Below are 24,740 nucleotides of genomic sequence, written 5' to 3'. Positions count from 1 at the left end.
AATGTGTAGTACCTTCAGGTATTAGTAGTAGTCAGGTATTTAATTAGCTGGATCAGACTAATTACTCCTCTTTGTCAGGCTATTTCAATAATAAACAATTGATATCCAGATAAAAAATTCTTTATTGTCATCAATATTGATATAAGGTCATAGATACAGATGTCCACATTATTTCCATAAACTTCCTACTTATAATTAGACTTGTTTATTCTTCACAACTTCTAACACAGTCCAGTCCAACTCAATGCAAATTGAGGACAACCGCTTAATAATGACTTTGATTAGCAAGTACTTCACATCAAGGTCTTGATCAGCCCATAGAAGTAAAGGCCTTTGTGTAGCATTGTTATCATATGAAAGGATCCATGCCTCTTTTTCTAATGTCTCCGTGGCACTAACTATATCCTGTCTAACAACCATGAAAGAGATCAATTCATTGAGCCTGGGAGGGGCTGAAACTCATGCAGAGGACAACTCCCTACAACAGGGTGCTGCTGATCAATGAGCTATCATAAGAATAGTTGCATAAGGGAGGTTGCCCAGACTTGTCCAAGTTACTGTAATCAATGTTAAAAAACAGCCATGCACATGAAAACACAAGGGAGGGATAGGCCGATTTCATGTTTTGGTTCAGACGTGAAAATGGCATGTCTTTTTGCACTGCACCCCCTGCTGGTGATCAAAAGTAACTCACAATATTACCTTTTAGTACTGGTAATTTTCCACTGCCACAGCAACACACTTCCTGGGACTAGATGTTTCTGGATATTTCTAGTTTTATCACGTACATTCTTCAGCCAACTATAACACAGTAACAATTTAGCATTTAAGTTCATGTTGATGACATTGAGCCTACAGTAACATTATGAAGGCTTGTAATAATGTCTGAAACTACATGATACCACCTGATATATTTGTTTAAGAAACACTGCAAACACCAGCGCCAGAGAAACGCGTTATTGACCGTAGGGGATCCAAGTTAAAGGAGATGAGTTGGCTGTTTTCTTTTGTTCGTCAATCACAAACAGCATATCATTGCAGTAAAGAGGAAGGAGGTCCGGCAATTCAACCATATTCTAGTTTGATCCGGTTTGTAGAACCGTGTTACACACAAGTAAAGATTAATCCGCGCAGCCATTCCTGTGACGTCAGCTGTTTTGACCGTTACTTATCTTGGTACAAAAGGATGACAATGTGTCTGTCTACTGAAAGTTTCTTCACTGCTTCGTGTTTCAGACATTTACATATATTAAAAAAGAAACTAGCAATCGTAATGAAATCACACACACCCCTCTCTTTTGTCTGAGTAACCCATTTCATAAAATACCAAAACTTCGTGTATTAGTACAGTATGAGTATCTTTAGTTACAATTTATCTTCACGCATTTGATTAATTTGTCACCCCTAATGCTTTGAAGTAAACTGTAAAACTATAATCAACATATGTAAGCGTTCTTTGTCCTTTGAATGCAGGACTACTTTCTCATCGGAAGAGTATCTCCTCTTGCCTTAGTCGAATCACCGAAACAGTATAAAATCTCCAGTGACGCCGTCTCAGCTCACACTGCATTGAGACCGTTTCGGCGTAGCGTGAGGCGTGGCAGGTCAAACCGTTCTTGTTTTTCTTCCTTTTAATACTTCGAAGTTTAATCGTTAGGGATGAAGATATGTCGATTTGCTTTACCTAGTTTTATTTTTTTGTGAAGTATTTGAATTTAGCTTGTTTTGATGAGTCAGTAAGCGTTAGCCACTGCCTAAAGGGTAGACATGTCTTAAATATCAAGATACGCATTTTGCTTTCTTTCGTACTTTTCAACAAGGCTTTTTGACATCAAGCTTGACAAATTTATACGTCTCTGCGAACAAATGTCAATGAAAACTAGCCTTGATCGAAACCAAAGCTTCAGTTTTTTGACGATTAGCTACCGAGCTAACGGCAGGCTAAGTGAGACAAATATAGACTGTTAATGCCAGCATTGTCAGAACGTCAGAACTTTTTAACGGTCGCCTTGTTACTCTAGCAAGTTAAATAAATGTTTTATCAAGAGTCAACATGATAGATTGACGTTATGTATTTTTTAAAGAATGTAATCCAGGTCACTGTTTTTTATGTTCGTATTTGGCTCAAGATGGGGGCCGTGACGTAGTACCTTAAAATGTTGGCTATTGGTCTATTTAAACAACGCGCTTGCGTGGCCCATGCTATTTTCCCAGTCGTGACGTATCGACACAGAAATGGAAAGGGAGTGGTCAGGATTTCACAAGCGCAAGGCTGGCAATGGCCGCAAGGCGACATCCAGCGACCGCAAGTATTTGAGTTAAATAACTCACTGTACAAGAGAGAGCGTTTTAATAACAAATTTAATTGTATACTTATATAAGCAATGATGTTATGTATCCAGGCAGAGAAGTTAGACACTGACTAGGGTCCAGGCGAGTCAACTGACTTTGTCATAAAGCAATCGCTCAAAATAGAAAGTTTAAAATGTTACTGAAGCCAGTTAATAGCAGAAGTAAATCAGACTGCCTTTAAGATTCGTCATGAGAGCAGCTATCAATAATGAGAAATAATATGAGAATCATCCAAAAATATTCTAGTATTTAAATTATTTAAAACATGCGCCATATCTAATATCATTAGATAACCTTTGGAAATGAATAGAGCCAAAATAGGAGACAAAAAAAAAAAAACACGAGTCTGTTACAACAACAAAAGAAAATAGCGTGTTTGAAAACCAAAGAAGCAATCAAGACAATCAGTCTCTTTTGTAGACAGTTAAAATGGTAGACGAGGCCCTGGCCTCCTCAGTTTATGCCGTTGTTTGGGCAAGCATCGTGAAATGCAACCAATTTTAACTTTTTTTTTCTTTTTTTTCATTTCTCAAGTTGCACTCAAATGGTTTGTTTCTTTCTTAGTTTCTTAGTAATATTTTAAGAATATTTTGAAGGAATCAAAGCTTATATTACCAGAGCTCTAGCTGTAGCTTGAGGAATCACAGGCTGATATTCTATATGGACTTTCAGTTATCAACTTTTTTTTTTTTTTTTTTTTTAAAATTGCTTAGAGAAGACAGAAGATTTATTTTTTTTATTTTTTATTTTTCCTCTGGGGGGGGAACATGGACTGAGTTATCGATGGGAGGAATGGACTTAGTTATTGTGAGGAAGAATGGACTTAGTTATTAGAGGAAGATCACAGGACCCAGCGTGGAGCGAGGCCATGGGACGGGGAGGACCAGAGTGGAGCCAGGCAGTACAGGACCAAAGGGCGTAGGAGGACCAGAGTGGTGCCAGGCAGGACAGGACCAGTGGGCTTGGAGGGAAGAGCAGAGGGGGCCCAAGAGAGCAGGAATCAGCAGAAGCAGCTGTCGGCGAGTGTACACCAGAGGGAGCCAGAGGAGCAGGGCAGGGTAGCGGCACAGAGTGGCCATTGCTGAAGCGGTTCCAGAGCAAACCAGCCAGTGATGAGAGGGTGGGACGGGGCGCACAAGTGTCTTCTAGCTTCACAAGTTTAAAGCAAGGCGTTGGTTTGTATATTGGGTAGAGGTATCTCTGTAACATTCTCTGGCATCTAGTTTTTTAACTACTTTCTTGAAACAACTGTTTTAGAACACAATTTCTCGCACAGCTCTCTCTTCCTCTTTTCAGGCAATCCATGTAAATCGTTTTGTACCGTGGTCACCCCTCCTGTTGTGCGCTGACATGAGTGTGGTGGTGTCTGCTGTGATGAATGCCTTGATAGTGTGCTGGCGAGAGGAACATCTTATCGGACTTCCCGACCCCTGCAATCAGAAGTAGTTCCCCCAGCCGGAGAGAGGCAGCTCCTTGTTGTTCGATAGGTCTTCCCCAGAGAAGCTTTCAGCATTGGAGTGTGAGAGTGGATGGTCTCCTGTGCGGCCGATTGATGTGTGTATTCAGCAACCCTTCAGTGCTTCAGCAGCAGCGCCTCATTGGTACAGATCAGCTACATCTACCTCTTAACCCAGCAGTGAGTTAATGCATGAAATGTACATGTGGGTGTAACTATCCGGTACATTAACTCATCATTGCCTATGCTGTATAGTATACAGTAACTTTCCATCCCAAAAAATTGTACTGAAATAGTAGTTGATCCTAGATGGTAAATAGTTTTGGGTTAAGGGGAGGGGGGGGGGTATTTAAAACGTGTTTCGAGTTCTTCTTTTCACAGGCCTGGCCCCCTAAAGCTGATCATCGAAAGAATCCCCCTGCGCTAGCTGCTCGGTACAAGTTGAGCTCATCTTATTTACTATAGTGCTATGGATCGGGATCGGGTGCATCCACTACAGATAAAAAGATGTAGGAAGGTATTTGGTATTGTTTAATAAATCCATTAGATTAATTTATTCTACACCATTTGGAACATGTTGTAAATGGGGTTTCATGCACATCTTTTGGGTAATGGGAGGGTGGGTTGTGGGGCCTTAATCAGTCTCTTCCTAGACTTCACAGCTCCATGTTACCCAAGGCAAAATGGCTTGGCTAGGAAACATCCAGGTGCACCCAACAAGATTCAAGTGGACACTTTGCTTCGCAGGATAGCAACCCCAATACTAGTCTCCTGGTGTAGCAGGAAGTGCGGTAATGAGTCTCTTTACTAGAAGTCATTGTAATTTTGTGCAGGCTTCAAGTTGCTTTGTGGGGTTGGGAGGGGGCTGTGTATTTGTGACTCTTGCAGATTAAGTTATATGGCCCGCCCTTCAAAATCTACATTCAAGTCCACGTCTACATTTCATAAGGAAGGAATCCCTCGCGTTCAGGCCTGCGGTATTTAAATGCTTCTTCTGGAAATAGCTTCCAATCTTTTGAATTGTATTCATAGTCAAACAGTTGTGTCTTCACTAAGGCAGTTGTACTTCTGATTACTGTAATGCAGTGATTGTCTTATAGTTGTGTACTGCTTCATTGTATTTGGGGAAGGGTTTTGTGGGAGAGAGGCTTTTTCCTTTGCATTTTTCAGTGTGCTGTGTCCTGTGCGCTTTCCAATACCCGAGACCATCAGGAACTCTCCTAACTCATTGTATGTACAAGTTTTCTTGCGCATCGAGCATCACGTAAGGTCACTAAATGTGTTCACATTTCTCTTAACATTCATTGTCTGGCTAGATGCCTCCATTGCAATTCCTTTGCAATTAGTTACTATGCCTTGTATTGACAATACAATGAGTGAACTATCTGTAAAGGATTTTCTTATTGCATAATAAATGCATAGCTTGTTGTGATTGAATACAGTTTTGGTATGCATTTGTTCTTTTGGGGGCTTGTGTGGGGGAGCTTTTTCTTGTGCTTTTTCAGGTATGACAAAAGCTTGGAGCTTTGTAGAGCACGGATGTGACCTGGGCTCGAATGACATCCTTTTCAAAGTGGATATTGAAGGCAGATAAGTTGAATCCATCAAATATTGATGTTGGAAAGGAGAAAATTTTCAACCCTAGAGGGGTCACTTATCTTGACTGGGCTCAACTGCCCTCATTGTTCTTGAAATGAAAGCAACTTGCTATACTGACTGTAGAAATAGCACTGCTGTGCTTTCTTAACAAGATTCTCTTGTGATAACGGGAAGATTTGATGGACCTTCATTGATTCTGACGTTATCTGCAGTAAAGCATTTGGGTAAGGATAACAATAGTCAGTTCTACGATACTGTGAGGGGAGGGGGTGGGTGTGTTTCTTGTCTGCCTCTCTGATCTTACAGAACAGTCCAAGGAAGAATGCAGTCTACCTAGGACAACACAGGAATCATCCTGCCTTTTTGAAATCAACCAGCATGCAGTTTGAACAAATGGAGTCAGGTTGTTTTTTTTTTTTTGATGCATATGGATTGGAACTATTAGCCCTCAGCTACTAGCCCTTGTGCAACTGTGCAGGTGGCAGGTTGGTCGAATTAAATTACTTTGAATCGTGCAACTGTGCGAGGTTCTCAAAATTTAAGTGGCTGAGGAAAGCTGTGCATGGTGCAGCTTGAATTTGGTCTGAAATGCAGCGCAAATGTGTTGCCGTACTTTATATTGTGCATTGGTTTGGTTGGGTGTATCCCTACACTTCTCTTCACAGAAATCAGCGTGCAAGACTGGTTCAAGCACGAGTGAAGTCCTTTAACCTGGAGCGTGTAATAAGGTGCTGGCTTAACTTGTTAAAAAAACTTCTGCAATGTTGTAGTTGGAAAAATGACATCTTGGAACTGGCTTTATGTTAACCTCAAATCATCAGTAACAACAATGCTTTACTAGCATATTCCTCTTTGGCCACGGGGCCCTATTGCTTTGCATCTTAAACCATAAGATGAGTAGAACTCGAATCTTTGAGTATTGTGTGGTGGGTGTGTTGTGTAGATCACTCTTTGTTTCAGATCATTCTCGTCTGTCCACTCCGATCTCGCCTGCCTCTGAATGCAAAGCCATCTGTGGAAGCTGTCAGCGAATTTGAGTGTGGCCCCTGAATGAAGTACCAACCCCCTGTGCGCTTGAGCTTAAATCTGAACCCTTGACGTCCTTCGCAGAAGCCCCGCTCTCTGTGTTTGTGTGTGCCTTTTTTCTTTTCCCTTTGGTTTCTCAGGTCAAATTACCTAAAAAAAAATTGTCTATTTGTCATCTGGGATGGCCTAACCTGTGATGGAACTCTGAGAATCCAGTCACATTAAGATCAAGAGCTGCAAGCTTGTCTCGCTAATACTGCATCACTTCAGTCTCATGGGTGCTAAGTTAAGTAATTTCGGTTCCCTTGATTTTTTTCTTTAACATACCATGGCTTAAATGTGTAACTCAACATGTTGCATGCACATCAGCTCTGCATAACATTTTATTCGTAATACACAACATAATGTCCATGAAGTCGTTGTCAAACATTGCAGTAGTATTCGGTCAGGGGTTTTCTGGGGTGGGGCAACACTTCTCTCTCTTCCTTTCAGATTTCTCGTTCAGCTTAACTTGCTACTGAGCCAGGCGACTTAAACCGCTGCAGGGAGTCATGGGATATCTTGGTACATCCCGCTTCTAGGGTACAGTCTTTATTACTTGGAAGAATTGCGCATCACTGAGGAAGAATAGCTGTGGCAAATGCTGCTTCGCCACTTGCGGTAAACAATAACCATATTGACAAACTTTGTCATATTGGATGAGTATTGGTATTTCAGTGTGGGGTTTATGTGGGAGGGGGGGTGGGGAGGCTTAAATTGTCTGTCTTCTTTCCATTACAGCCGTAAACTTGGCAAGAAAGCCTTCACAGTTCGTTTGACCCGCGAATCCTGCTGAATTGCAATGGGGAAAACGGCTTTGAGTTTCACCAGGGATGCTGGTATCGTGGCTTTGTTAATATGGATAAAAGGATATCGAGGAATCAGTCATACACCAATGCAGTGTTGTTATGGGGAATGCTGGGGATTGGGGAAACCAGTTGTCTCTTTCTTCTAGTTTCAGCCTCGTGACCAAGAGAAATCCCCATGTGGTGACAGGATAATATAGCAGCAGGTGTTTAGGGGTTTTCTTTTCCTGGAGGAACAAACTCTTTGGTTTTGTTCCTCCAGGTTTTGCTTTTGCCCTTTATTGCAGCAACAACAAAAGCAAAAGACTCCGGTGGTGGCACTCCTGACTCTGTCGGGACGGGGTTCAATTCCCTGCGGTGTCTTGCTTTTTTAGTATGCTGTGTGGGGTCGGGGTGGTAAGATAAATGTGGGTTTACAGACCTTCGGAAACAAAAACTAGCTGCAAGATGAAGTCAACTGGTCATAATGTGTTCACAGGCGTAAAAGCCCTGCTCAGTAACATGCCAAAGCTTTTGAAAAGAACGGCAAAACGGGACAATTACAGGTAACAAGGTTATAATTAAAACATTTTTGAATTTTAGATTTGTTTTTTAAAAATAAAGGGTTTTCTTACTTTTTTTTTTGTAAGACTGTTACAAAATCTTGTATGTGGTGTAAAATACACAATAAGTGATGTTAATTCATAAGGATTTATGAAGTTGAGTGGAAAAATGGAAGTTGTACCAAAGAATTGTCAATGGCTGTAGAAGATGTCTGAAAATTTGTTTTTTCTTGTATGTGGACACCGGCTGTTAGGAGACAAATATCCATAAACTACAAGAGAGACTGGACTGTTCATGTAGGAGGCAGTTTAATTCCTGTTTGGAGTTCAAATTGTTTATTTTGGTACAAACTTAAACACATTTTGTACTTGGTTAATCCATCCTTTTCCAAGTTTTCTGCCACTAATGGGCCAATGTCACATTAGATGATATTAAATTATGTTTGTATATTACCGAATGTTATATACACCTTGGATAAAAATGTATGTACTTAATATTATACCCTATACTGTACCTTAAAGCATTTAAGAATCAATTGTTATTGATGTTTGCATGTCATGCAAATTTTAAAACTGAGATGTTAATGTTATATGCCTCTAATAAAGAGAACCTATTTGTTATCCCTGTCAAACGTGTTAACATGAGTTAAAGGCTTCGAGAGGTTAGGAGCCAAAAACATGTTGAATAAAGGTGTCTGGTGTTTTTACATAACATACTTGCAAAAACAAATTTAGAACATGAATTTTGCACAAATGGGTGACAAATGAAAGGAACAAGAACTAAGTCAACACAAGTCCCCAGAACAGCTTCAATAAACCTGCAATTAAGACAAGTCACAATGTCCTCTGTAACTCACCTGTATTTGTACAGTAAAACACTATATAGCATGAGATGCAGTTAAGATGTTATGTGTGAAAGTGAAACACAAAAAGCAATATATGGCAACGTATTTTCATTGTAGTGTCTTGATTGGCTTCAGCCCTCAGTTACAGATCAAATGTCATATGTGACGTGTTATCTTGAAAATTACCACTAATATTAAACTGAAGAGCAGTTGCACAGAATCTATAATCCTATATAGTGATCATCTCAACACTGGCCCTTGGAGATAAATACTGAGGAGAAGGACTCTTGAGCTCCCACAGGTCTGATGTAACTGATCAATTTACTAAGACTACTCACTGCAAATTGACCAAAATCCTAAAGTGAAACACTGACGGCGTTCTCAGATGGAAATATGTCTGATGTGCTCCTCAACCAAAATAGCTTCACGTCTACACGTCTGAAATCATCTATCACAGAATAATGTGGCTTTGCTGCACAGTTGTACAATAGTTGGTCTGGCAGTTATGAACAACCAGACCCACAGGGTTCCCAAAAACCCAGACCACCAGGGCCCTAAAACCTACTGCTGAGCATTCAGGTATGTCTATGAAACAAACAAAAGCCCCGACTGTGCTCTGGCGCAGCATGGTGTTCCTACTGAAGTTTTGAGCAGTTTGTTGATACATGTCTAAATACACAGCAGACAGTATTGATCACTGGTTGGGTAATTTAGGGTCCTGTCATGCTATTTAGAGATATAATGAATATATTGGTCCTGTATGTAAGGTCAGATCATAAGTCTCCTATACATTTTCATACATGTAGGCGACTTTTAAGTTTTTTTTGTGTATTGTTTTCTTAAAGAATTGTTCAAGTTAAGATTTGTTTTATCAATTTCAGTCATTTGGAACAACTTATTTGTCCTCTTTGCCCATGTTTAGAGAACCCTTATATGCAAATTAAAAAAAAAATACTCTTAAACAATGACTACCACGTTTGTGTTGATCATCCACTACTTTGTCTCTGCCTTTTATTTTCTTTTGGTTGTCATGTTACTGTCTCCAGTTCTTATAAGTTCTCCACAGGCAAAACTAATATCTGATATTGATATAACTAATATCTATTGACCCCTGTTGGAGGTTGGTTGATTAAACAAATTTGTTACCATTTGAATGTAGGTTATAATGTGGGACCTGCATTAAAGCCCAGATCATTTGAGTTTATATTCTGCTTTAGTGTTGCATTGTACTGGGGACATTTTTGATTTATATCAATAAGGGGCGTTTTGTGTCTGTAGCCCTCTTGACCATGTGGATAATCTAAGTGGAAACCAGCGGCCCATTATCTCATAATCCATAATATTTAAATGTCATTCTTTGGTATTGATTATGCGTCCATGTGATGAACAATTTAATGTTATGGAATACAGTTGTCCTTTGCTACAAAGAAAAATAATTTTTCTAACATACGAAGTCTCATCAAAAATGCTTCAGATTGTAACCTTAACTAGATATTGAGAGGAATTTATCTGCATTAAATCTTATCTAGATTCAGTTTTTACTAAGAATACTTCTGAATTATTGAATAATGAATTTGATTAGGTTTACTGACACCAACCTAATGTGGAACTAAAGGGGAGAAACAGAGTTCCCACGGAGCCATTTCACATCCGTGCCATTTGCTAGCTAGCCTCTTACAGTAGTCTGTGTTGTTCGTCGGTCTCTGTGTGTGTTTGATGAGGTGTGGAGGAAAGAGGAGATGTGGTCCTTTTTTGCCAGGGATCCTGTCAAAGACTTTGCTTATGAAATTCTTCCAGACACCCAAGAAAAGTCTGGAATATGGACTTTACATCGGGGGAAGCGAAAGGTAAAAGATGGAGAGCGCTGCCGACTCTCCGCTAGCGGTTAGCGTTAGCTCGCCTTCGTTATGGAGGCCTGTCTGTTAATTAGCCTCCAGATACGTTGTCCGTTGTTATACCGGCGTGGTAACGAGTCAGTTATACCTGTATTGGTCTCTTCTGTCTGGCGGAGTGCATGTCAGTACTGATATAAATGTTTCTGGTTGCTCTGTTTTCGCTAACGATGTGAGCTTAGGCGTTGTTTACTCGCTGAGACAGACACGTATTTCTCGCCACGTCACCCGGTTTTAGCCGAGTTAACAGCTCTTATCGCAGTCGTGTTCAGGCTTCATCACACGGATAAAGGTGTCGTCTCTCATCGCTAATAGCTCCTCACGGAACAAACTGCCTTGATGAATATCTCTGAGAAGCTGAATCCAGACAGTCATCCTCATCGCTGCAGGGCCACATAATGACAGCCAAGCAGCAGCTTCCTGTTTTCATTGTCCTGAATCACCCTCTTTGAATATGATGTGGTGATATGACTATACTTGATTTTTCAATTCATGTCTGATTTGTTTACACAAAGCACAAACGTTTAAAGTGTGGCATGTCAATGTATGTGAGTGAGTCATTTTACCCCAACCTGTCTCCTCAGACCAGTGGAGAGCCGGTCTCTGTGTTTGTGTACGAGGTAGCACAGGGTACAGAGCTGCAAACCCAGCTGGCCAAGGCTGCCTTCAAGCGTATGAAGACCCTGCGTCACCCCAACATCCTGGCCTATGTGGATGGATTAGAGGTATGTTTGCTTTTGTGTGTTAATTTGTGCCCACTGTCATTACGTCTGCACACTCTGCCATTGTCTGTAATGTTTAAAAGAAAAGGTCATTGTGCCTGCTTTGTGGCATGTTGCAAAATTATGAGTAGCCCTGTTTTGTCATGTAACTATAATATAATTAGTTGTGTCTCATCTCCACCATCTGCTCTTCTCTGCCTGTTTACGTTCAGATAGAGGTGAGTGTGAATATGCCACTCGAGGCCTTGAATATTTGTACAGTAACTGTAGTGAGTAGTGTACAACATAATGTATGCAGATTATTACACAGTTTTCTCAGTTTTTGTGTTTCAGATTATTAGATTACTGTTATGCTCGAAATCGGTGCATCTATGACATGATATGACAGTTTGAAATTAAAACCAGCCCGTGTATAAATCGTCTTCCACCTCATTTGTGTTTGTGCATAATTAAAATTCTGAAGATGCTTACTATTGATCACACTTACTAAAACTGAGCAGCAACTAGGAAGTTGCCCAAGTCCTTAACTCAGTAAGATTCCTGCCATAAAGTCTTTTTAAATGTTAGTGTTTGTGCACGGCTGTGTTGTCCAGGTAATAATTCAGTGTTAACTTTTATTGCCTTAAAGAAAAAACCTATGCTAATGAAATGATAATTTCATTTGTTTCCTGAAACATTGTAATATTATATAAATGGATAATTAAAACAATATTATAACCCAGAAGTCAATATCTAAATACTGTTTTACTGTGTATTGAGTTATTGTGTTAACTACCTGTTATATTACCATGTAGTACACAATGACAAAAATTAAGTAAAAGATATTAACATGTAATTTTAACTGGCAATTTTGTTGCTATTGTGTATATATACTATATGTTAGGTGTTTTGTGTTTTTATTATAGATGACATTATTTTTAATCCTTTCATTCAGCCTTCTAGTTCAGTGTTTTTGCAGTGGTCAATAAAACAGCCACTAAATGATAATCAATCATGCTTGTGGTTGTTACAGACAGAGAAGAGCCTGTACCTGGTTACTGAGCAGGTGACACCTCTGGCAGTCCACCTGAAGGCCCAGGCAGAGAAGGGCGGTGTTGGGGAACTGGAGATCTCCTGGGGACTGCACCAGATAGTGGTAAGGAGGGACAGTGTGCCAGCTGATACTTTCAGGGCCGCCATAGTTTAGCCATTTCTGTCACTATCCTCTTCAAGCCCTCTCTTGCTGTTTAACTTTTTTTGCGCTACCTCTGCCGTTTACCGTCTACCACAGAAAGCTCTGAGTTTCCTGGTCAACGACTGCCACCTGCTTCATAACAACTTGGGCGTGTGGGCTGTTTTTGTGGATCGAGCTGGAGAGTGGAAGCTAGGGGCCCTTGACCATGTGGTCCCTGAGCAGGGCGACCCAAGTGGGGTCACACTCCCTGCCCCGAAGGCTGTTTACCCAGACATGGAGAAATATGACCCACCGGAGATGTCCAACAGCAGTGGAGAGAAATGGTAAGACAGGGGGATTAAAAAAACAAACAAATTGAGAGGAACTAGTCACAATAATATGTTACACAGGAAGTAAAAGGGAGCAGCAACAAGAATATTTGGAGAAAGTGCAGAAATGTCAGAAGAGGTTCGTTATAAGACCATGTAACAATACCTGAGTTAAGTGCTGATGAGATGATGTTAAACCTGGCCCTTGCCACTGCCTAGTTTTCTGTTGTAACTTTTTTTTTATGGAACTATGTGCATGTTTGTTGCAGGGCAGGGGAGGTGTGGCGGCTAGGCTGCCTGATCTGGGAAGTGTTCAATGGGCCACTACCTCGCACGTCCTCCCTCCGTTCACTAGGAAAGGTGCGTCACCTTGACCGTTCTTTTGTCTAATTACTTAACCATTGTTATTGATACTCGCCGTATTTCCACTTGATTATTCTAAAGATTCTTCAGGTTTTTATAGGTATTGAAAAAATATTGTCTTACCAGTAAATCAGTTTCCATACAAAGGTTTATCAAAGGTTATCAATTTAAATGCAAATTGATGCTTGTTTCCATCCACTGCTGTTACTGCAATAGCTGGTGATGCTAGTTTTCCAGTCAGGTGCCATTAAACTTTTACAGAAGAAGAGGGCACAGCAAGATGATGTAATTAAAAGAGTGCCAGTTAAGAAATCTGCTAAAAGGAGTCTTTGTTTGTGACCTAGAGTAGTATTGCTCACAGAGTTGTGTTCTCTCTCTTGTTTCCTTTGTGCTCACAGATCCCCAAGGCTCTGGTCCCTCATTACTGTGAGCTGGTGGGGGCCAACCCCCGGGCTCGGCCCAACCCAGCACGCTTTCTCCAGAACTGTAGAGCCACTGGGGGATTCCTCAGCAACAGCTTTGTGGAGAGCAACCTTTTCCTGGAGGAGATACAGGTCCGGAGACTTGAATAGAGACACAACTAAGACCTCAGAGCTACAATCAAACTCCACCAGTATACTCACAACCTAAATTATTAGATAATAGGACAAAAGCTGAACAAACTCTGGTGGACCTATTCTGGGTGTACATTGTTTAATTTAGTGAAGCAAACACCAAACTTTGCTGTCTCACAGCAATGGAAACTATACTATATTACAGCTCTAGCATTTACTCAATTAATATGTTTCTCAGAAGTCTTGAAATCATGAAAATCAAGTCATAATGTTAGCATAATTATTATTGTGTACAATAGATGATAAATATCAGTAGAATTTGAAAGTATGTCCCTAAATTCGCCCTGTCTAGATCAAGGATCCAGCCGAGAAGCAGCAGTTCTTCCAGGATCTGAGTGAAAATTTGGACTCCTTCCCCGAAGACTTCTGTAAACACAAAGTTCTGCCTCAGCTGCTCACCGCCTTTGAGTTTGGCAATGCTGGTGCTGTCGTTCTCACACCGCTGTTCAAGGTAAACCCCTCACCTCTCACCCTCACACCTTACTAAATAGTAAGTAGGAAGTAAAAACATTCACAAAACCATTGTTCAAACTAAGTCAAAGTAAGACGTGGTTATGCTTATGTTAATATTCAGTGCTTCGTTTCAGGCTCGATTTGTAAGTTACACCTGTACCCACTTTTTAAAATCTCTTCGATCTTCTCCATCCGTCTGTGTGCCAGGTAGGGAAGTTCCTTTCAGCAGAAGAATACCAACAAAAGATCATCCCAGTCATCGTGAAGATGTTTTCCTCCACAGACCGAGCCATGAGGATACGACTGCTGCAGCAGGTTTGTACTTACTACAGGCCTGTTTTATCTGCACTCATGGAGGTAGCTTTACCTCCCATGCAGCGCTGGAAATGGATTTCAGAAATGCCTTCAAGCTAAATTCTGCATTAAAAGAAATGAGCATTTGGAGCAGGATTTTCTGAATGTGTAAGCTATAACCAAGTGTGATCTGTGTGAAGAGAGGTGAATGTTTTACAGGGAATTAGTGCATATGTTATTTGAGTTTTATTTCCCTACCTTTGCTACCCATTTAAAATTAGCAGCTCGTCTGTTTTATAGCTGGGAATGAAAAACATCAGTAAAAAGTAGGATAAAATAGATGAGCAAGACATTTTATCTGCCTGTGCTGTTTGTTAGCCTGTGTTAAAGGACACAAACATTTATTCGCTCTACCGTTGTTCCTCCTTTCTGTGTGTGTCTCTGTCTCTCAGATGGAGCAGTTCATTCAGTATCTGAACGAGGCAGCAGTCAACTCGCAGATTTTTCCCCACGTTGTTCACGGCTTCACAGACACCAACCCCGCCATCAGAGAACAGACTGTTAAGGTAGTTTGCACAGAACAACCACAAACCAGGAGGTGTCATCACATATTACATATTACCCGTGTACTAGATGTTGTCAACCTGCTGTAGCCACTGCTCTCCTCTTTTTCTTCCTCTCCCCGTCCAGTCTATGTTGCTACTGGCTCCCAAACTGAATGAGACCAACCTGAACCAGGAGCTCATGCGTCACTTTGCCCGGCTGCAGGCCAGAGATGAACAAGGCCCAATCCGGTGCAACACCACTGTCTGCCTGGGCAAGATCGCCTCCTACCTCAACGCCGGGGTAAATCACACCCACACCAATGTGCAACACTTAGTTCATTTAATGCAACCCCCCCCAAAAAAAAAAAGAAAACACTTCTACCAAAGTTCAGCAAAGAATCTGCTCAAGGCTAATTTGGTTATCCCTCTCTTCACAGACTAGACAGCGTGTTCTGGTTTCTGCCTTCTCACGAGCAACTAAAGACCCGTTCCCAGCTTCACGCTCCGCTGGTGTGCTGGGCTTTGCCGCCACTCACAACTACTACAGTGTAACGGAGATCGCTGCCCGCATCCTCCCCACCCTCTGTGCCATCACTGTGGACCCTGATAAGAGCGTCAGGGACCAGGTACACATGACTTACTTTACTTAATACTGAATGAAACTTTATCATGAGTACATAGATTATTATTAATTCAGTAAAATGCCTCATTCATTTTTTGTCACTGTGGCTCATATTAAATAGTAAAGATTCAGCAAGTGCAGCAATCACATAGTGTAGTGGAATAACGCCTGGTCACTACAACCGGCAGCTATTACAAAAAAACGTTGGAGAGAAAATGTAGTCAAGGTTATTTAAGAGTAAAATGAGATAGATTCTTTGTAATGACCAGCAGTTTAATGAGGTTTAGACACATAATCTCATATACACAGTTGGACTGTTTATTTGTAAACACAGCAATCCCAGGTTAAATTCTTGGATGAGACAGGGATGTTTGAAATGTCAGTGACAAGCTGTAGTGTTTAGCTGGCTTGTGATATGATTAGTTTTTACTTAGGCTAAATATTTCTGTCTGGTTTATGAATGATGGTGAAATGAAATTATATGAAATATGGTGTTTATCCCGTGCTGCTGTATTTCTGCTTAGGATGTGCTCTATCATCTATCTCTTTGTCAGGCATTCAAAGCCATCAAGAGTTTCCTTTCCAAGCTGGAGACCGTGTCAGAAGACCCCACCAAGCTGGCCGATATAGGTGTGTAACATATTGCACTGAGATGCAAAGTCTGCTGTCTATTTAAATGATTTCATTCAGCAAGGAATACATTTTACCTTTTTGTTTACCTTGCTCTGTTTCTGGGGAAAGGAAAGCAAATACTTCTGCAACTACCTCAAGTATAGAAATTTCTGTCAGTTATATTTCTGAAATTCTAAAACTAAAAACTTGAAACGATCGCTCTTGTCCGTCCTGCAGAGAAGGATGTATCGTCATGTGCTCAAGCTGCAGGTGCCTCCTCTAGCTGGGCCGGCTGGGCCGTGACTGGCATGTCTTCGCTAACGTCTAAGTTGATCCGCAACGCTCCAGGGACAGAAGGGGGTGCAGCAGCTGAGGGCAGCGGGCCCGCCACCAGCCCTACTAGTGCCACAGACACAGCACCTGCACCTGGTAGAGTAATCAAATTTGATTCACTTGAAGTCATGGAGAAAGGGTTTTTTCACTCAGTGTGTCCTTATTTTGGTCTAATCCAGGTATTATTTAACCAGGACTGATGAAGTCTTAGTAATGCTGTCTAAAACCATATCTCTTGTTTTTCTTTCTATTTCAGGTTCTGAAGATAACGCTCCGCAAGCCTCTCTGAGTCACCACGCTGCCTCCAGTAGTGCCAACCAATCACAGACTCTTGAAGTAACGGACAATGATGATGAGCCAAAAGGGGACCGCTGGGATGACGAGGAGGACTGGGGAAGTTTGGAGGTCTGATTTCACTACTTTTCACTGAACAAGAAAATTAATAATTATTATTTAGACACACATGTATGTGTGATTATGTTAATACATAACTGTAATTTCAAATCTCATGAATTGTTGATTATTTTTTTTTGCCTCAAAGGAGCCAGAGAAAGCTCATGCAGAGCCCGATGATTGGAGCACTGACTGGTCAGGAATGGCATCATCGAAAAAGAAGGCCAGTGACAGAGGAGTATGAGCCTTTAATTTGGATCCATTATCCACCTGTCTTGTCTTTACGGAGTCCAAGAACTTTGTATTTAGTGTTCTTGAAGTGGTTAAAATTTTAGCTTTTTATAAAAAATTTTAATTAGTCTTTATTTTAATCTTTTTTTTCATCTCTTCAATATCAAGGTGGGCCGGTCGTCCTCCTCCGTGACAGTGAAAAAGCAGAGCTCTGACTGGAGCAGCTCAGGCTGGGACGCTGACGACAGCTGGTCTAACGAGAAGGAAGGCCAGGGTCAGAGCTCTGCGGGCGAGGAGGGCTGGGGCAATGACTGGGGGGAGGAGGAGACGGACACAACCTTGGTCAACAAGACGCTCCCCCTGCCTGATGGGGTGCGGTTAGCCAGCGAGTACAACTGGGACACCAGCAACACATCGAAGGGAGCCAGTCAGAACGACCTGTTCGCCAGCGTGTCCCAAAGAAACACAGCCAGTACTGCTGCCACAATGGTGAGGACAGAGGGAAGCAAAAAGACAAAAGAGCAAAAGATAGACAGATTAAATTAGTGTTGATTAGATTTGAAATGATCAGTGTGTGAGAAATTGTGACTCTTGAAAGTGAAAAAACACATCACAGAAAAAATTACTTCTATTAATACGGAAAAAAATGCTGCATCCTCACTGATCTGTTTTACATGTTTAAAGTGTTCCAGTCTGCAAAGTAAGCTATTCAGGTTGCTGCTGAGCAAAAGGACTGTGATCAAATGTATGTAACTGTAAACATTAGATTACCATCAGATTTAGAAGATAGAGGTAGAGGGATGAAAAAGGACAATGTGGATAAAAAAAGAACCATCTCCTTTGAATGTGGTGAAAATAAAATACTACGTTCTCTTGATGAGAAGTTGATCACTAGGTCAAGAGAACATGAACATTTAATAAGAAAAGAAAATAGTCAGGGATTTCTTGACAGTCCAAGGATTTCAGTGTTTTCTCCTTGTCAGACCGGAGACAGCTGGGGTGCAGAGGCAACAGGAGACTGGGCAGCGGAGGAGAGCTGGGAGTCAGTGGATGGAAGCCAGGGTAAGTCTCTCAGCTGGTCTCACTCGTCAGAAACGAGACTTTGGAATTTCTCAAAATGAGCTGCAAACAGATGGTGCATGTCGCATCTACACTTGCTCTGGCATTTAATAAAAATCCAAATTCTGTGCATGTGTTGTGCTATGCAGCTTCACTAGCATTTGTCCCATCACTAGACCATTTTTACCTCCTCACTTGAGCTGCTTCTGTGTTCACACTAATACCCAAGTATTCTTGTTACCTGACCGTTAATTACTTAATGTACGTCTGTGCATTGAACTCCCTGTTTTTATTGCTGCCCAGGTCTCAGCAAGGCCGAGTTGTCCAAGAAGAAACGGGAAGAGAGGAGGAAAGAGCTGGAGGCAAAACGGGCGGAGCGCAAAGCTGCTAAAGGTCCTCTCAAACTGGGCGCACGCAAGCTGGACTGACGAGGGTGGAGATTGAGAGGGAGGAACATGGACCGCAGTCACTGATCCCAGAGCAGTAGATGGACGCTCAACATTCCACAAGTAAAGGACCAGAAAGAAGTGTTAGAAGTGAAACTGTGAGAAGTTGCTTCTGCTGAGTAGATGATCAGCCTCTAAAGAACTGACAGAGGGGGGAAAAAGCAACAGTCCAGTTCTTTATGAATGCAGTGTTGTGGATGGAAGAGCTAAAACAATGGAAAACAAAAGCAGAGACATAAGAGTGGAAAACAAAACCCAGAGAGACATGAAGCAGCACAGAGCAGCAGCAGTTACAGAAGAAGTGATTTAACAACATGTCACTCTGGTTGTTGTTTTTTTCATTACTCATAAAGTTGCAGTTGTAAAGTAAATGTATATAAATGGTGCATCTTGTCCTAAAATGACATGAAGAAATAACACTTTTTAAAAAAACAGATAAACATATATAACAGAATTTCAGAATCAAACTTATTATTATACTGAAAGTTTTTCAGTACACACACACACACACACACACACACACACACACACACACACACACACACACAGTGGATATGAATGTTTTAGTTCAGCTTTCACTTAATTACAGATTTAAGATGTAAAATCAGTCCATGCATGCACTTGTGTATTTGTACGGCATAACACGCTCCATAGCACGAAATTACAACTGCTGAGTTTACTTTGCACATACCACACTGTATTTTATTGTACTGAACTGGCCTGACAGGTGAGTTTTTGGACTGGTTTCAGATCTGTAAATGAGAAACATGCACTGCAGACACATAACAGAGCAGCTGGGACATGGACATAACATTGTTAAATAGAAGCTGGACACCAGGTTTCAAGGGGAAATCAATTTGTGCATTTACATGCCGTTTTCTGTGTCCCATGAGCTGTAGTGCTGGGGTGGAGGGTTTATGAAATCAGAGTTTTATTTGGAAGGTCTTGTTATACATTTATACCTGTATAATCCTACAGATCTCACCAAAACCCTTTGGGATCATTTGAGGATATTAATATTAATCCTGCAGTTATTTTAGTCAATATTGGGTGTGGTCTGGGTAAAGGAGACGTTTCTTTTACTCTTTTATTTGTGCCTTTATTTAATTACAGATCTGCTCCGTAGGATCATAAGAACCCCCCAATTTCAGCAGAAAATTTCAAAAGTGGACCTGAGATGCCTCAAACCAGCAGATTCTGTTTCCATCAAACCTTTCAGTGTGACCCCATATCTCCTGTTGTATATGGTGTTGTTAGGTTGGGTGTTATAATACAAAATGCTGTATAGATAAGCCAAGTGACGCAATCAATAGCCATCACCATTGGAGCTAATGTCCTGGTATGGGGTGGTCAGGACAGGTCAGGAACTATGCTGCATTATTCTGAAGAAAGCTGGAGGGGATGTTTTTCAGAGAATCCAAATCATGTAGCATGTGAGCTATTGTAAAATAAAACGTATGTTTCTTCCTTACATTAGAGGACTGTTTGTGTGTTAGGTCATCCTCACTTCTAAATAACCACAATTAAAATCAAATAAAATGCATGACCTCAGCTTGTCAAATGTACAAAGCCATTTCACAGGTGAGATATACATTAACTGATGGTGAAAGGAAGCGTCATGAAGTACTGAGCCATTCAAGGAAAGAGGTTCGTTTCTTCATGCTTCATGATAACAGTTCGGCATTCACAGGCCAGAATGTAAAACAGGCAAATACAAATGTTTGTATATAACAAATTAAATATCAGTTTAAGGGAAACCATGAATGTATTTTTTTATTCAAAGAATACGTTTATAGTAATTACTTATATTTATATAAGTTATATTTAATAATTATATATTTATATATAGTGTATTCAGAAAGTGTTCAGACTCCACCTTTTTCACATTTTATGTTACAGCCTTATGCTAAAATCCAAAATAATGTTTTCCCTCCCACCCATACCTTATAATAACAAAGCAAAGACAGAACTTTAGAAATTTTAACACATTTTTTAAAAAGGAAAAACAGAAATATCACTTTGACGTAAGTATTCAGACTTTTTTCTATGACAATTAATTTAGCTCAGCTTTTTCCCATTTCTCTTGATCATCTTTGAGCCACACCTTGACTTGAGTCCACCTGTGGTCGATTCAAATGATTGGACAGGATTTAGATAGGCACACACCTGTCTACATAAGGTCTCACAGCTAACAATGCATGTCAGAGCAAAAAACAACAATGTGGAGGAAGAAACTGTATGAAGTTTTGTCAAAGTGAGCGATCGGTGTCTGCAGGAAACCAGACATGATGCTTGTCCTTCTGTTTCTGAAAAGTTTCTACCTTGTCCACACAGGATCTCTTACAAGATAAAAGGAAAATCAATAAAAAAAACTGACAAAATAAAATATGTTCAGTTACATTCCTGGGTTTAGTTTTCATACATTCTTTATTTCAATCATTTACATTTGCAAAAAATATCTGTTTGCATGGTTAATATGAAGCCCACTTTGTTAAGAATGATATATATTCTTGAGATAGGTTTATTAGTAGATGTGAAATTCTACAGTTTTTCTATTAACTTGAACAAGCAGTTTGATTAACCTCTGTGATATAACGGCCAATTTCAGGTGTAGATATTCCAGATGCTGTTTATCCCTAATGCCAAGATTCAAGATCAAGTACTGGAAAGTGGTAAATTAGTCATCATGAAAAACCTGCTCCAGGTGTCTGATACTACTGTAGTCAATAGTGGATCCTAGGTTGGTTGTTAATTGATTAATTTGAAATTCCTGAAAAGGTTTCATCTTTGAGTCCAAGTGAATGTTTGTGCCAAACATGAAGAACCTTTGATGCTGGTGTTTGGCAGATTGATGCTGCTTGTGGTTGAATAAATATGGTGAAACATTAGAAATAGAGAGGATGTCCTTGCCTGCTTTCATCACCACATTTGGAATAGGATGTGTGTAGCTATTGCTCTATTGTGTTTCTAAACTGACCAGGCACAATGTTAGTAAATCTAATCTACAGCATAATCCATATTAAAATGAAGTACATCTTTGTATACCTTTTTCATAATGGTAAATTGGGATTATCTGGGGTCAAAACATGCCCTTTAAATGAATAAGTGCAATTAAACATGGGGTAGCTACTTGCTGTGAATTGACATAAAAACAAATTGAAACAAATACACACACTTGCAAATTACAAGATATTTTTCAATTTATTTCATGTATTTCATTGAGTAGGCAACTGACGGAGAAATAAGTTCAGGAGGAGGACGACACTGAGGAAGTTATCTAGTCCAGTTTATCCAGCAAAGCCTTGGTGTAAACCGCTGCGCCGGCTGCTCCTCCCACTGTCCCCAATGGTCCTAGTAATGTTCCTGCTGCTCCTCCCACATATCCTGCTCCTGCTACTAATGTATACTTTAGCACCTGTACCAGAGATCAATCACACACACACACAGTTGTAAGAAATGTTTTTTCCAGTATCAGGATTTTTTTCATCACTTGTCTCGTATTAACATTTGCAACTCAACAAATCCTTCGACCTTAATGAGAATACATCATGAACCTAACCAAACTGTGATTGTTGCATGAGCTTAAACTAACTCAAAAGCAGTTGAAAACAAACAAATTTATGGTACAGTTTGGAAATCTGCCTTCTAGAGATAGATTTGAAATTTTGGGTCCACCTACCTGCCAAGATCTGCGTATGCCATATCGTAGCTTGTTGACAAAGTGCTCACAATTCCACTTGGTGACATCGTAATTCATGTCCTGACCCACCAAGGAAAGGGCCTCCTTCACAATTTCCTGGGCTGGCCGAGGACTGCGTTTGTTGTCCAGTTTGTTATTTACGCGCCACTCGTCATTGCCTGCCACATCCTTGAGTTTTTGTCTCTTTACTTTGCCTTTGCTACCCTTAGATTTTGTTTGTGGCTTGGACGAGTTGGACGAGCTGGAGAAGCTGTCTGAGCCTAAGAGTATGAGGAAGAGGGAAAGACAAATAAGTTAGACTTCATATATCATCTGAAGGTTGTAACATGTTTTATGATGAGTTTGAACATTTATGTTGAGATTTGTTTTATCATTCGATTTGTGGAAGTTGAATAAAATGTTGGTTGGTTTAATCAACTAAATAATAATGGTCTGCACTCTCTGGTCTGCACAGCATTGCATCTTGGCTGCTAAATGAAGGTCTTTACTGGGAGTGGCCAGTGTTTGGGAGCATCAGTCCAGACTCTGTACAGACGGTAAAGAAATGACTCACCGAGGTTCACCAGGTGAACAACGTATCCATCTCCAACGTACACAGCCCAGTGCTGATAATCTAGCAGTGGCACTCGCACACCCGAAACGTTTGTACGGAAGATTTCGATCAAGTCCCCAAGCTTTGGCTTCTCCAAAAAATTATAATAAAGCAAAAAATGAATACTTTAGACAAATAATTTTGATTCATGTCCGAAATGTTGCAGCATTTTTATCTAGGCGGTGTGTTTATTTTGCCAAAGTGATGAAAATCCTTCTTCCTTTACTTATATCATATATTTTACTATTTGCTGATGTTTTATCATGTTCTCTCTCTCTCTTTTTTATTGTCATTTTTCTCATTATCTATTTTACTTAACTTGAATTTTAAAAAATTATTTAAAAAACAATTTTATGTTGACCGAAACAAAAAAATGTTGATTAGAGGAATGTGTGAGTGCTCTGTAGTTTACTGTGGTTCAGCTGTTGATGGGACTTACTCACCATGGTTTGAGCTATTGCCTGTTCTCAGATTTTTAGCCCGGTTTGACTGTCTGACAGAATCAGCACCTGAAGGAACAAATCAATCACAAATATTACAAGAAAAGCAAAGATTTGATGTAATCATGTACAGAAGTATATCCTGAGGTAGTCTAGCTGCTAGTCTAGTCTTAACTAAGTTAGTTCCCTCACATTAACTTCATATTTGGTGTGATATGTTGTTTTGAAATCCTATTGCACGAGATTCACAGTGCCATAACTACATGCACTCTGTACATCAAAGCAAAACTTAATTCTAAAAATTAGTATGAGAATAAACTTTTTAGCCAATAAATGTACAACAAATGTACCAAATGTATCATATTTGACTGTAGACAGTACAATGACTACATACAAATATATATATTGCAAAACAAAGATAGACAGACAGACTACAATGCCCTTTAGTCTTTAATAATTAATGGTTATAATTGAATAATTATTTATTATTATGTTCTTACATAATTTTTTTCAATGACCTGTAATGACCTAAAAATGTTTTTCATATTTTTAATTTTCATAGTAATAATAATAATCAAAAAGTCTGTCTCACTGTGTCTGTCTCACAATCCTTTTAGTTTGTCATTGCACTCAGAAGGCAAAACTTCAAACTTTATGTTGATTACAGTGCAAACATAATTGACAGAGCACAGCAGCCAATCAGAAGCACAGAGGCGCCGAAGGCCCACCCACAAATGAAAACGAAACAAAGCGGTAAAGTTATTTGTCAGGGGTAATGGAAAAGAAGAAGCCAGACTGAATTTGTGTTTTTAAAAAACGAAAAAATGTCCTGCTCCTGGTGTCTGCCTGTGTCAAAAAGAAACGGGTAAAATGTTGGCCCATCTGGGTCAGTTAGTTGCCTTAGCAGTCAATTTCAGTTTCAATTTGACAATCAAATCAATTTAATAATTTAGTGTCAGATAGTTATGTCAGCCTATATCAAGGAGTTTCTTACCTTCAGTAGTGAAGCTGTCACAGGCGGCGTTCAGGGGAGAGACCTCCTCCAGAAACTTTAGTTTGGCGATGAACAAAACTTATGATATCGTGGCAAAAAGACAAGAAAACGTCTATTCCCTCAACTATTGTGAGTTGCCTATAAAACAAAATCGGTCTCTACTTCTGTCAGTATAAATGAAAAAAAATGTAATAAAGTACAAGATCCCTCCTTAAAGAAACAAAGAGCGAAAGGTGAAAGTGGGAGACAGCTACGTTTTTATGTGCCCCGGCTGTGGGCGGAGACCAG

General features: G+C 40.2%; 2 protein-coding genes across 2 annotated transcripts in view; one reads left to right on the top strand and one right to left on the bottom strand.

The window, feature by feature from the left end:
* The first annotated feature begins 10,327 nt into the window (after positions 1–10,327).
* On the top strand, positions 10,328–20,197 carry scyl1 (SCY1-like, kinase-like 1). Its single transcript, XM_023407332.2, has 18 exons — positions 10,328–10,512; positions 11,142–11,282; positions 12,292–12,414; positions 12,550–12,776; positions 13,031–13,121; positions 13,523–13,678; positions 14,031–14,189; positions 14,399–14,506; positions 14,938–15,051; positions 15,176–15,331; positions 15,468–15,656; positions 16,207–16,282; positions 16,502–16,693; positions 16,854–17,002; positions 17,139–17,228; positions 17,390–17,710; positions 18,205–18,283; positions 18,584–20,197. The coding sequence occupies exons 1-18, from the start codon at positions 10,405–10,407 to the stop codon at positions 18,706–18,708; spliced, it is 2,604 nt and encodes an 867-aa protein (XP_023263100.1). The 5' UTR covers positions 10,328–10,404; the 3' UTR covers positions 18,709–20,197.
* A 937-nt stretch (positions 20,198–21,134) lies between these two features.
* LOC111655836 (uncharacterized) overlaps positions 21,135–24,740 on the bottom strand; it is a 5,335-nt gene continuing 1,729 nt past the window's right edge. Inside the window, exons 2-5 of the mRNA XM_023407369.2 lie at positions 24,453–24,530; positions 23,462–23,527; positions 22,406–22,686; positions 21,135–22,141 (exon numbers count right to left, since the gene is read on the bottom strand). Coding sequence (XP_023263137.1) covers positions 22,004–22,141; positions 22,406–22,686; positions 23,462–23,527; positions 24,453–24,530 — 563 coding nt within the window. The 3' untranslated portion in view covers positions 21,135–22,003. The remainder of the gene's footprint in view (positions 22,142–22,405; positions 22,687–23,461; positions 23,528–24,452; positions 24,531–24,740) is intronic.

The sequence above is a fragment of the Seriola lalandi genome, unplaced genomic scaffold, assembly GCF_002814215.2.
Source record: "Seriola lalandi dorsalis isolate HSWRI2012SDOR001 ecotype SW California unplaced genomic scaffold, Sedor1 jcf7180002054333, whole genome shotgun sequence".
Lineage (NCBI taxonomy): Eukaryota > Metazoa > Chordata > Actinopteri > Carangiformes > Carangidae > Seriola > Seriola lalandi.
Note: the sequence above shows the minus strand (reverse complement) of the source record. Positions and strands in the feature narration are given on the sequence as shown.

Coding starts and splice junctions, on each gene's coding strand:
- scyl1 (XM_023407332.2), top strand. CDS start 10,405: ATGTGGTCCTTTTTTGCCAGGGATCCTGTCAAAGACTTTGCTTATGAA. Junction 17,003..17,138: donor AGGACTGGGGAAGTTTGGAG/GTCTGATTTCAC, acceptor TTTGCCTCAAAG/GAGCCAGAGAAAGCTCATGC. Junction 18,284..18,583: donor GTCAGTGGATGGAAGCCAGG/GTAAGTCTCTCA, acceptor ATTGCTGCCCAG/GTCTCAGCAAGGCCGAGTTG.